At 37.6% G+C, this 13,758-nt stretch overlaps 1 protein-coding gene across 1 annotated transcript in view; it reads left to right on the forward strand.

The window, feature by feature from the left end:
* The window catches only part of LOC110111184 (iron-sulfur protein NUBPL), a 96,350-nt gene that overhangs the window by 37,875 nt on the left and 44,717 nt on the right, over positions 1-13,758 (forward strand). Inside the window, exon 6 of the mRNA XM_020842944.2 lies at positions 11,661-11,746. Coding sequence (XP_020698603.1) covers positions 11,661-11,746 — 86 coding nt within the window. The remainder of the gene's footprint in view (positions 1-11,660; positions 11,747-13,758) is intronic.

Below are 13,758 nucleotides of genomic sequence, written 5' to 3' on the forward strand. Positions count from 1 at the left end.
CTCCCAATCGGATCGTGGATGATCGTGGGACGTCAAACAATCCATCCGTCGTCGGCTACCTTCGGTGAACTCTTTTCCTCACTCTTTATTTACTCGTTACTTTCAATTGTGGATTTTAATTGATTCATTGAGGTCGTGTTAATCCTTCGCTAATGCCTAGTAAATTATATAGTTGTGTGAGGGATCCTTCATAGTATTAATCTCATTGTTATTCTAGGAATTTCTTGTTGAAATTTTCCAGTATGCAATGTTAGACTAATTGATTGTTTTACGGTCTTAACTCCAACACATGTGATTTAACCTAAGCTTATGTCACCGCTCTTTGTGTTTTATGTTGTCGTTCGAAATCACTATAAAGATATAATTATTGTGCTCTAAATATTAAGCGTGCAAATTCCTTAATCTAATCATCATTGCATGTTTGGTTTCACATCATCTTGGTATCAAAGTATGGCTAGCATGTGTTAGATGTGCTAAAAGTCATCATAGGAGCTTACATAACCATTCTTATGTATTGTTACATGCATATCATCATTTAACCTAGTTTAAATTACTGTATGGTTGCTGTTCACATTACTTTTGCACACATCTAGTGAATGTTAGGCTGGTTTCTTAATTGTTTAGGTGCTTTCCTTAACTTAACAACCTTCCTAATTACCTAGATTTCTTAAACCACCTTTGTAGCTTGCTGTCCAAACCGTTCCTGCACCATCTAGTGACCTTTAGGTGAGTCTGATTCAGTGTTTAGGTGCTGTCCTCAACCCAACAACCATCTAAATGGCCTAGATCACGTAAGTCTCTCTTGTAGCTTGCTGTCCAGTAATTTACTGCACCTTATAACGAGTCATAATTATGTTTCCTCCTTGTAGAGTGTTGTCCCTTACATCCAATCTTCTTTAGGTATCACTTAGCACTTCCCAATGGACCCGATAGGACTTCAAAAGAAGTTGGATAACCTTATTAATCTAGTGAGCTCTATGACTAAAACCATGAAGGAGAAATATGACGACTCTCGCCACTCTAGGTACGTGCCCCATTCGGTTGATCATGCTAGTTGGAAGGTGTCCCACTCCGCTTATCAACCTAGACCTGAGCCTAAGCCACAACAACCTCACTTAGAGTCACATTACCGTCTACCCACCTTTGATGGTTCCTTGGACCCTTACTTTTTTAGGGAATGAGTTGGACAATTAGAGGACTATTTTGAATCACGTGATATTCCTAAGTCCCACTAGGTTAGCATTGCTAAGTCTTAATATATAGCGTGAGGCGTAAGCCTTATGCCAGTGAGGCGAGGCGTGCCTCAACCAAGTTGAGGCGCAAGCCTCATAAAAAAAAACTCGAGGCGTAAGCATCGAGGCGTTTTTTATTGGAATTGCGCAAAGGCGGGCCTCAAGGCGAGCCTCATATTGCGCAATTTTAAACTATGCTTTAGTCCACCCTGATCCCAGTCTCCTCAAGGATATCTCTTTGTATAAGGTCTGCCTGGATGATATTAAGTTGATCTCGAAAGAAACTAATATGACCTTGAGCACTATGAAATTAAATTCGGAAGATCCTGATTTACTTATATCTCATACTGAGTTGACTCCTAATAATTCTGAGTTAATCTTGAATAATTCTGATGGTGATGTCGGTAATCTCAAGTTGGAAATGATTCGATTGAATTTATTACCCAATTCAGATCCCGATTTAATTGACCATGAATCCATCGATCTTAGGGTTATAACAAAACCCAAACCTATTGAGATTATTAATATGAATTTGGGGGACAATAATTTGAATTTGAATGATTCTGAGCCTAATTGGAAAAATGATCCTCCTCGTATTTTATTGGAATCTATTTTAGGAGTTGCTCTTTTAGATTCACATTGGAACGAGTGTGCCTTTCTTGATTGGATTTATCTCACCAATCCTCGTACCCACTTTAATGTTAGAGAGAGTGTTAGCCCATACTCTCATGTCATCTCTCTAATTGTTGTGCCTACTTCTGTTCTGGACACTCTACCCCATCTTTTGAGTTCCATACCTAATGGTGACTCTTTTGGCTATCACATTATGGTTGTGAGTCAGGACCCATTGTCTTATCACGTTCCTGATCTCCCCATTATGCCCTCTATATTTTTGTTCTTCCCTGTTAAGGATCATTTTTCTCCTAGTTGGATAAATTTGCTAGATTACCCTGTTGCCCCTAGAAGACTATCTATGAAGTTAGCTGAAACTTCCTATAGAAATGCCTGTATGGCTAAGGATGTCTTCATTGCTCCTCTTACACCAGTTCCCTTAAACATGGAAACTTTGTCCTTTCATTTTGTGATCGACCCGTCTTTATTCCTATCTGTGTGCTTGTGAGTCAGTATGTTTGTGTGTGTTTTAAGTCTATTTTCCTCCATAATTTTCCTCTATTTAAAACTTGTGTGCGAGCTCACAATTCATGTCAATCATCATGCATATCAAGTCTCTTGCATCACATTAGTCCAATATTATTTATCTTGTTGAGTCTTGAATTCTGGTCATATGAATTCACATGAAACATGCCACAATTGCATCTCATCTCCTGAAATGACACATCTAATTGAGCAGAACAATAATAATTATAAACTTCATGTTGATTCTAAACGACAATTTAAAACTTTTGAGTTTAGTAACTTAGTGATGGTGCGGATTCGTCCGGAACGGTTCCCACAAGGAACTGTAAAGGAATCACATGCTAGAAGTGAGGGATCAGTTAAAATAGTCAAGAAAATTAATGACAACGCTTACGTGGTGGGTCTGCCGGCATAGTTCAACATTCATCCCTCTATTAACATAAAGATTTAATAACCTATGAGGGTCCAGAGTTTAACCCACCAAATTCACTTCAAATTGAGCCTTGTGTGACCCCACCCTGTGAGAATCCCAGCCTACCTCCACTCACAAATATTCCCAAATTACCCATAGCGGAGAAGGTTGATATGATTCGGAGTGCTGACATTATTTTCACAAATGAGGATGGGCGAAGAAGATATCTGATAAGGTAAAAAGGTCAGCAAGAGTCAGAGGATACATGATCAGAGCGCAAGGAGCTATAACAGATTGACCCAGATGCACGAGAGTTCTCGATACACCCACTCGATGGAGTTGAGTTTTCTCCCACTCACCCGAGGAGAATGATGAGGACATCAGAGATCAACGGCTACGATCTAGATTTTTTTTTTATGTATTTTATGTACTAGTTTATTTTATATTTATATTTTCCCATTTTACCCCTAGGGGTGTTCATGTGGTGTTGTAGCACGAATGACATTTTAGTCATTATTTCTTTTATTTTCATGAGGCCTATTTATAGGCTAGCTCTCTTGTATTTTGAGTTAATGATGAATATAAATAAAAAATTCAGCTTTCTTGTTCTTGATCTCTTTGTGAGTTCTTGAGATGAGAAACCCTAGGAGAGGGCCATGCATCACCCGTCAGCCGCCGGTGGATTCCGGGACTCGCGGTTAGTACTCGTAGTATTTTCTTATCGTTTCTTCCTTTTCCCTACATCCAACCACCTCTTCTTCCCCAAACACATATCGGCCACTTCAAGTCCCCAAGCCACCGGTCAACCTCATCAAGATTCCTTCCACTTAACCCACACCCCTTCCTCCTTAGCTAAACACCACCCAAACCCCAAATCCTAACCGCCGACCTTTTTCTCCCATGGATCCAAAATTGATTATCTTCCCTCTTTCCAAAAGTGGAGTATGAAGATTAGGAGGGAGCTCCAACTCAAAATTTGATTTTAAATTCAGATGTTGAATTCTTTCAGAAATTGACATAATCCATATTAGGAAAGTTCTCAATTTGTTGATCTAAGTTACCTAGTCCAAGCCCTTGGCCGCCGGCTTGAAGCCTCCACACGCCGGCCCCTTGCTCCACTACCTAAAGCCGCCGGCCACATCCTTTTCCCCCACAATAGCCATCGGCCACATAATTCCCTCCAAACTTTTGAATTCGAATCCACCATAAATGCTTTCTTAATTTAGCTCCACTAATTTAGGACGATAATTAAATTCAAATTCAAAATATTTGAATTTCAAAACTATTCTTAAATTCTTCTCCTTTAATTTAGGAAAACCCCCAAATTAACTTAAATATGAAATTAATTTCAAATTTAAGTGTTCAATCCCCTTACTTGCTTGGGCCCATCTCCTTATTGCCTAACCCCTCTCTCTCCTCTCTCCTTGTCCGACTCCTTCCCCCTCTCTTTAATTAATTAGGTCCCATAAATTAAGGATCTAACTAATTCAATCCCATCCCCACTTTCCTTCCTAATTCTCACTCGTTTCAAATTCAAATTTCAAGAAAATTACTATCTAATTACTCGCTAAATCTAGAATTATTTTCAAATTTAACCCTTTTCCATTCTTCCCCTTTGCTTGGCTGAACTTACCTGATCCCTTTCCCCTCTCACTCTCTACTTTCTCTCTTAGACAATCATGCATGGCTGACCTGAATGTTGATCATGGGTTCATAGAGGATTCTCTGGACTGGACCCACATTCTCTGATCTTAATTCTTTGATTTCAATTTGGACCTCGGTGACTCCGTGGAAAGCTACATTGAACGCATCATCTTCACATTTTCCCCGTCAATTGAGGAACACCTCCCAACCGGATTGTGGATGATCGTGGGACGTCAACCAATCCATCTGTCGCCGGCTAGCTTCAGTGAACTCTTACCCTCCCTCTTTATTTTCGTCATTACTTTCAATTGTGGAATTTAATTGATTCATTGAGATCGTGCCAGTACTCCGCTAAAGCCTAGTAAATTATAGAGTTGTGTGAGGGATCCTTCATAGTATTAATCTCATTATTAGTCTAGGAATTTCTTGTTGAAACTTTTCATGTATGCAATGTTAGACTAATTGATTGTTTTACGGTCTTAACTCCTAAACATGTGATTTAGCCTAAGCTTATGTCACCGCTCTTTGTGTTTTATGTTGTTGTTCGAAATCACTATAAAGATATTATTATTGTGTTCTAAATATTAAGCGTGCAAATTTCTTAATCTAATCATCCTTGCATGTTTGGTTTCATATCATTAAGGCTTATATTGACAGAGGTTCAATGACACGGTATTGCTGCAAAGTTGAATTTTTTCTTTAGTCATAGAGTGGCCTATAAGTGTAGTTCCTTCAAGACAACAGTTAGACATGGCATTTCTGTGGTGCATTTTAGTACTTCTTTTCAAGCAGAAATAGTAAACACATGAACCATACTGTTATGACAATTATAAATTCCCTAATTTCTAATTTATATGTATAATACTTTTTGTATATTGATGCTAGTATTGTTAAATGCACAAAAAAGCATTGGAACTACGCGGTATGCAACTCTCCCTCCCATATTTAGAAGCACAACAATTGCTTAAAGTGATACTCGAGCACCAAAGTGTATGTATAAGAGTCGCTTCACAAAGTGCACGACACATCCTTGTGATGATTTTTAATTGAATAACGAGACCCAACTTATAAAATATTGCTCATGTGCTTTAATAAAAGAGAAAAAAACTCAAAATAGTCCCCCCGACTATCAATAAATGTCTAATTTAGTCTCAGGGTTTTGCATTGCCCTATTTTAGTCCATCGACTATTAGAAATTAAGCCAATTTGAGCTCCCGACTGTTTAAATTAATGGAGAGATCCAGAGAGGTTCATTTATTTTGGGGGCATTTAAGTAAAATACCTTCTCGATGCTTCTTGCTATACACCCTGCAAGCATTCCTGCTAGATGCCCAGAAGACCTTTCTGCTTAGGAGACGTGAACAACCCATGTTAACGCGAGCGAGACAGACGACACGATCATGGCAGTTGACGTGAATGAGCAAGCCGGACGAGATGCGCTATGGCATGCTTCAATGCTAGCGAGACCGGCGACGATGAGATGTGCAATGTGTGACGTCACATGAAACTAGGTTTGTTGTTTCTCTTGGCCTCAATTTTCTACTATTTAATTCAGTAATGGAATGGTGCCTTGTTCAAAAGAGCAAAAATTCATAGGGGAATAAGAAGCCTTTTAGTGATTTTTTTTCCTTATGTGATTATAGAGTATTTTATAAATATTCATATAATATAATTTACAGTAAATGTATATAATGCAAATAATTTGCTTTTATCCTAAATTTCCAAATCAATATTTCTCATAAAAAGCCCATTACATGAAATCAGAATTGGTTTTTATCATGCTTAAGTATTTTCCATTTATTACAGCTTAAAAATTTATGACCTTCAAAATTTAAGAGCTTGTTTCCAAACCTTCTACATCTGATATTAACTCTGCATTGAATTTCATGTGTGAGTTTAACAAAAAAAAGATGGGGAGAGAAAGAGAGGAGAGAGAGAATGAAAAAAGAAGGATGAAAATGAATGATATATAAAGTATATTTAATTACTTGTAATTTAGAGGCTAGCCTCATTAATTGAATACACTCTTCTAATAATGATAAAATAGAGCCAAGTAAGCAATTTTATCTCAACATCCACTTATAATACCTAAATATCTAAAATACCTCTCGTATTTTACTTTTAGAGTTAACTTTAACTTTTTTAGGCTTTGGGACCAAATTGGCTCAATTTTTAATGGTTGAAGGACTAAAATGGGGCAATGCAAACTCTGAGACTACATTTAACATTTATTGATAGTCGGGGGACTATTTTGAACTTTTACTCTTTAATAAAAGGGTTATGTTGTGATCCAAGGTTTTTTGTTATTTCTTTCAATGCTCTTAACACTTTTCTCTAATGCTATGTTCTATGCAATCCATCATTCTTTTACGTGTTCCCATCAACTTCCCTATTAACAATCTCTTTAGATTGAGAGATCAAATTTATTTTTTGGATGGTTTTTTTTATTAAGTTTAGTTTCTTTGTTTTTTGATTCTTCTTATATAAAAAATCTTTAGCATGTTGATACCAATATTATTATATGGGCAAAAAACATCCATTTTTGTATTGGAGTGACATAAAATGCAACCCTATCTCTACCGAGTGTTAGAAGCACGATGATTGCCTATAGTGTCACTTGGAGCACTGGGTTATATGGGCTAGATTTTCTTTGCGAAGTGCACGACATTGGTCACTCAAGAAGAGTAATAGATGCGAACCTCGCTCTTACAAGCTTACGGTCCTTATTTTTCCTTGGTAGATTGAATTTTAAATTAACTAGATTTCTCCTAAGAATAGTGTCAGGGTTTATTTAGATCTGGGTCCTACTTCCTATGAGTGTAAGCCCTCATAGTTAATTACCCCTCTTAATGCATTAGAAGAGAACTCTTGATTAATGATAAAATATATTTAGTTTGTGCATGAAGTGCACATATGTGTGCAACAGTTTGTGCATGTTTTAAATCTTGGTTGTGGGGGATGAAGGTAGGCCAGATCAAAATCTCATAGTTCCATCATTCAGGGAATACTATAGGATTTAGTCTTTCAACACTAACGACTATTGATCGTAGTGTCCAGGGAATCTGATTAGCAGTCATGGGTTGCTTCATCTTAGAGATCTCGAGGTTTAGGGTTTATGCCTTATAATAAGTGATAGATTATAGTATACGCTTACGTATATTTTGCCGGTACCTATATACTCTCTTAATTGTGGTATTTGGTGCTTACTAAAGGTATTAGCTTATTAGTTATATACCTAAATCCAATATAGTATATTAACTAATATATATATTATTATTTATTGCACATATTAGATAATTGAGTACTGAGTTGCACTCACAAACAAGTGAGTTACCTTGTCATAAATGATTAGTAAAACGGATGATTAACAAAGGTGGTTCACCAGAGAGAGCTTATAAGTGTAGCTACTATAATATAGGACAAACGACTGAGAATGTCTCCGTGGGATTTTTGTAGTCGCTGTTAACTTTTGCTAGGCAAAAGAAGAGCGCAAGTCGATTAACCAAAGATCATTTCGTGATGGGAAAACGCACAAGGACGTAAATTGTAATAGCTCCCGAGGATAAAACAAGGAATCAACGATTTAATAATGAGCAGCTATTCACCTTTGGAGCCCTCAATCCACTGAAAGTTCGACAATAGGCTAGCTTATTGAGCGGCTTGAGGAGCAGTAAGAGTACTTTGCACACTGTTATGAAGTTAAGGTCACTGCTCGTGCAACGGAAGAAGGTAACCATAAGGATTCGGTACCTGCGGGATTCGTTTGAGGGTATGAAGAAGTGGGCCCGGAAGCTAGGTGTGTGCGAGGGAAGCGGCGATTGCAAAGGTCCGTCTAAATAGTAGACCCACTCCCTTTTGATTCTCATTCTCGTTCGATCACGTCAAACTAAGGCTATTTGGATTCTCTACTCGGTCTCGATGATTAGTTTTCAACGGCTAAGGGGTGGTCGGGCTTCTCAGGAAAGAGTCAAAAAAGTACTAAAGTCCCCACAGGACCTACAAAGGGACGTCATGGCACATAAGTTACAAAATGTTTAGATCGAGTTTTCGGTTCATCTGCCAATTGTCGATTTCATCCATATGTCGGGGCAGGGAATGAGTGACGACAGGACACGTTGGAACAAATAGGAAGATGGTCACTAGGCAGGAAAGAGATCTAAGGCTTAGCGTAGAAATAACTGGACAGAGATCTCAACTCTGGTGCTTACGGCTTAAGCAAGCCAGATAGTGTAGGATTGCAGTGTTTAGCTCACTCTGTGAAGCATTTTAGATGCTGAGGGTTTGCGAGGGAGAGCTTTTTTGCAAGAAAAATTGGAATTAAATAATTCAATCGGTGCTCAAGCTGGTTTTTTGAGGGGAGATTAACTTATAGAAAAGTTACTCGAAATTCAATTTCGCTGCTGGTTCAAGATTTGAGGTACGAGTGAGCTGTGAGACAGCGATTATTAATTTGAGGAGGCGGTAATTTGGAGGAAGAGCATAGGAATTTTTGTGATAGCGAGAAGGCAGCTTTTTTAATAATTTTTAATTTTTTTGAGTCCATGAGTGCAGGGATGCGAGATAAAACAACCCATTAAAGGTGGAATAGCTCTTCGAATACGGCGCCACATTGGAGAGTGAGGGTAGAATGCACAAATTTTGAGTAAGGGATTGGCGATGGTCGGGGACCCACCAAACTTTTAATCAGAAGGCATAATTAACTATTTAACGAAGGGAATTCTATGATATTTCAAAATTAAATTTGCGAGTTAACGTCCAGCCAAATCTCACAAAGTTGGAAAATAATGGACCCAGAGGGAAATGGAATTTTGTAATATATTATCAAGCACCACCGAGGGTTAATTTCAGGTACAGAACAACATTCTGCCTAACATGGAACAATATTGCCGTTTTCAGAAAATGTGTGTGGGATCATGCGTAGGTGGATAACTCCTCTTAATACGTATATCACCGAGAAATGTTAATATGGCTTAATTAGGAAAGTCATTAAGAGAGGGGAATTCGAAATTCAAAGGGGAGAGCTAGAGGGGGCCGGCGTCAAGGGGTCCAGTGGGCGGCCGGCGGGCTGCTGGCCGGGTGCTGGCCGGCAGGTGGGGGTTTGCAGGCTGGCGGCCTGGGCGGTTCAAGGGGAGGCGGCGGCAAGGAGCAAGGGGAAGGGAGGAGGAGAATTTTCTAGGGATTCGATTTGCTACAAATCCACTCACCTCAATTATCTTCAATCTGGATCTCCACAAAAATAGCTTGGCGAAAATCTAGAACTCTTGAAGACAAAAATAGTTGGGCAAAAATCTAGAACTCACAAAGAGATCTATCCTCTCCGACGAACTCACTAAGAGATCGAGGTGGGTTGAACTCACAAAGAGATCATCAAGAAGCAAAAGCTTTTCATTTAATCATCAACTACTCATTACAATGCATGAGGCCTCATATAAGTAGGCCAAAATGAAATGAAATGAAATGACACAAATGCCCTTCCGGGCTACATAAGCGACTCAATGCCCACAGGGGCAAACTGGGAAGCAAAAAATACAAGCATAAAATAAAATGCTAATAAATCAGAAGTAGAGGATCTGGATCGTAGCCATCGATCTGCATCTCCGGTGATGGTACACGTGTCGAAATCTGATGTCCTCATCATATATATATTAGTTATTTAATTTGGGTAGGGACTTATGACTTCATTTAGAAGTTGCTCATGTGATTGAATTTGGGTAGGGGCTTACGACTTTCATTTGAAAATGTTGGAAATAAATTATTTTCACTATGCAACCTAATACAAGCTACTAAGCAACTCTCCAGCAAGTAACTCTCACAAAAGCTCTGAACAAAACAAAACCCTCAAATAACTCTCTAAACGACTCAACAAACTTCCAAACAATACTCTTAGTAGTAGCCCTTACAATTATCTGTGAATTCTTTGAGCTACTGCAAGTACAATGTACATGCAAGCAAACAAATATAACATTAATATCAAATATAACCGGTAATGTAAAGCTTTAGCTAAACAGAGCAAAACTAATGCTCGAAGGTAAAAAGTAAACTAGCAAGTAATGCTCGAAGGTAAAAAGTAAACTAGCAAGTAATGCTAACTACTGTAAGCAGAACCAGTGGTGGAAAGTAAAAAAAAAAACTAGCAAGTAAAGCTACTATTGATGTAAAAAGCTACGAACACTGCTACGAAACACTAGAACGGGTGTCTAGATAGGAAAGTATGTAAAGCTACGTCTTCACTAATCTGAGCCCTACAGGTTACTTCTAATAGGAGTAGTAAATCCTATCAAAAATTATTTCACTATGTATATATTTGTTAAGTGAAGTAATAACAACCTAAAATATCCCAACAACTTGTAATAGAAGTCGTAGGTCCGACTTCTGAGCAAAATGTTTAGGTAATAACATAATCCTAACCACCTCTAACGGGCATCCTAGTCTATAGGATTAGTTTTTAAGCCCCACCATATGGGCCACTTAGCTTACAGGGTTAGGTTATAAGACCCGTCATCAGGTAACTTCTGAATTCAGAAGCCATAAGACCTATCTAAACATCCAAAACTTATGGGCATCTTAGTCTATAGGAGTAAATTGTAAGACCCGTAATTTGGGCCATTTCTAATAGAGGTCATAAGACCCACTATTAGGACTACTTTCAAATGAAAGTCATAAGCTCCTATCAAAATCCAATCTTATGGGCAATTTCTAAATGAAGCCATAAATGTTTCCTTTTCTATATTGATTTATGTTTTTGTTGGTTTTTTTGCTATTAGCTCGGTTGCTGGTTTTGGTGTGCTAGTTTAAAGCATGCATGCTTGACCCTAATTTTCTTGCTGGTTCTATTACTTATTCTAAAATGCTTAATCATTTCTTGCTTTCTTGACTGCTCTATGCTGGTGATGTTGATAAGCTTGCTCAGCTGTTGGGCTGCTGTTAAGTGGACGGAATAATCTAATCATTTCTAGAACCAGTTTTAGACCCACTCTATAATGTTTACAGCTTGAATAAACATTCTTTATGTGTCATTTTTCTTAGAGCTTTTTCATGAGACTTAACTTGACTTTTCACTAAGGCTGATCTCATCTTCTCGACTACTTATGTGCTCCTTCTCTTGCTTTAGCAGTAACATGGTTTGATGTCCTTGCAAATTTTTTATAGGCTATGTTTCCTAAAATATACTTATGAAGCTGTTATCTATATTTGATTGTTATGCTTTGTATTTTTCACTTACGTTTATATGTCAGGTGCCGTGATTGTCTCGACTCCTCAGGATATTGCTTTGATTGATGCTCGAAGAGGAGCCAACATGTTTCTTAAAGTTGAAGTTCCTGTAAGGACATCTACCTCCGTTATCCTTTTTTTTTTTTTAATTTTTTTTTTTTAAAATTGAATTGAATTCCTTTCCTTTTTTGTCGGAGTTGATATGCTATCCTTCTAGAGTATCAGCACTAGAGCTTCAATAGCAGGTGAGATATCTAGTGCGTCTGGCCTTTTTTTCCCCCTGAAATTTGGTGTTAGCATCCTTCTGGGCATTAAGGTGTAACCGATGTGGGTTCCTTGCTGTCAAGAGTCTTTTGGGACTATAGCAGTATGAGATTCTTCACAATTGCAATCTGCAGCTTGCCTGGTTTTTCCCTGATTCCCCTTTTCTGAGCTTTTCCTTTGTTATTCCCTGCTCCCCTGTTTTTTGATTATCCTTCGTTCTTTAGGTTTCCTGATTTTGACGGCTTCTTTAGGAATCCACAACTCTGTTTTGGCTCCTCTGTTTCAGTATACACGGATGCAATATGCCTTAGCCTTTGGCGTCACTTGGGTGAAAGATTTCTGCAATTGGTCTGCAGTCTTTAAGTAGGTAGAAGAGGCTTTTAATTATAATTAGGGATTTGGGGCATATACGATACTCTTTTTTTTTTTTCTGGAGGAAATTTGAAGATGGTTTCCAGGATTTAATTCCTCAGTTAAATGAGAAATTTATAGAATTCCAAGGCATGTGATCTCCTAGTATAAGTATGATGCTTTTTTTTCCTGAAGTCTTTTCTATTTTTTTTCCCTTTTTTCTCTCTTCATCCAGTAGTTTTCGTTATTGGGTTGAAAGTGAGATTGTGATTAGTAAAATTTGATACAATTTGGGTTTCTATTTAGTGCTAATATGTGGCTCCTTGAGCTTTTGGTATTGATTTCATCACAGCTTTCAACTCGATGGTCAGATCCAAACGTTGAAAATAATGTAGTATAAAGGGTGCTTACAGAGGGGTTAAATTAGCTGTGAATGATTGCTTTGGATCAGCAGTGCAAGTTTAGATTAATAAGTTTGTTGGTGTTTCTGGTTTGGTTTGTGATTCTATTATTCCTGAAGAGTACTGTGTGAATGGTCAGTGAAATTATCACATTTGAATAGAATTATAGCAAATTAATGTTCTCATCAACCATCTCACATTTTGCTATATTTTTCATGGTGTAGAATCTGAGAAGTTGACATGATCTTTTCTGATTATGCATGGTCGTGAGAATCCTAGATTAAGTAAATGGTGGTGTCTGCCTTGAACCTAAAAGATTTTCAGTAATTTAAAATATATAAAGATAAAATTTTCTTTGCTTGAGAATGCTGATGTCAAAGAAAATAAAGGTGCAAAACCATTGTTTTCCTTTTGGGTGGATATTTCAGATCAATCATATGTATTTTGCAAGTTGCTTTTACTTTAATGCCGTAGTCTCGTCATCAATTGTGTTATCCCAATTATTTGGTTTGTCCTTCCGAGTTCTTCTCCATTTACTTATATTGCGTATTGCATAATTTCTGAACTTGAACTTATGCAAGTCTGTTTCATAACTCAGTGGAGTTAGGTTTTGTGCACCACTTCTCTTCCTATTTCTTCAAGTTGATATTATCTAGTCATGTTATTAGTGCATCTTCATCCTTATATTGTACAAACCTGTGAAATCATCGTCAATAGAAGCCATTTTTATTAACTCCTTGTGAAATTACTGTAGAGTCATCTCATCATATCCTTTTTTTACTACACTTAACTGTCATTAGTTTTTTTTTTCCAACGCCCAATCCATACAAGATAGCTATTCTTATAATCAGTTCATGTGGCTTATCTTTATGCCTCCATAATGTTCTTTTATCACAGAATACCCGGATATTCCTCCCTTGAATCCCCATTAAACAATTTCTATCCACTTTTTATTGTCTCATTTTTTGGTAAAGCATTTAAATCTGTCACACTTAGGTAACTATTGATCCTCCAAAATTATTGCTATAATACCTTCTTGAAAAGACGGATAAGAAAGAACACGCCTATTTGCAGAACTTTTTATCTGCACATTTTTTTAGAATCA

This window comes from Dendrobium catenatum, unplaced genomic scaffold, assembly GCF_001605985.2.
Source record: "Dendrobium catenatum unplaced genomic scaffold, ASM160598v2 fragScaff_scaffold_1557, whole genome shotgun sequence".
Lineage (NCBI taxonomy): Eukaryota > Viridiplantae > Streptophyta > Magnoliopsida > Asparagales > Orchidaceae > Dendrobium > Dendrobium catenatum.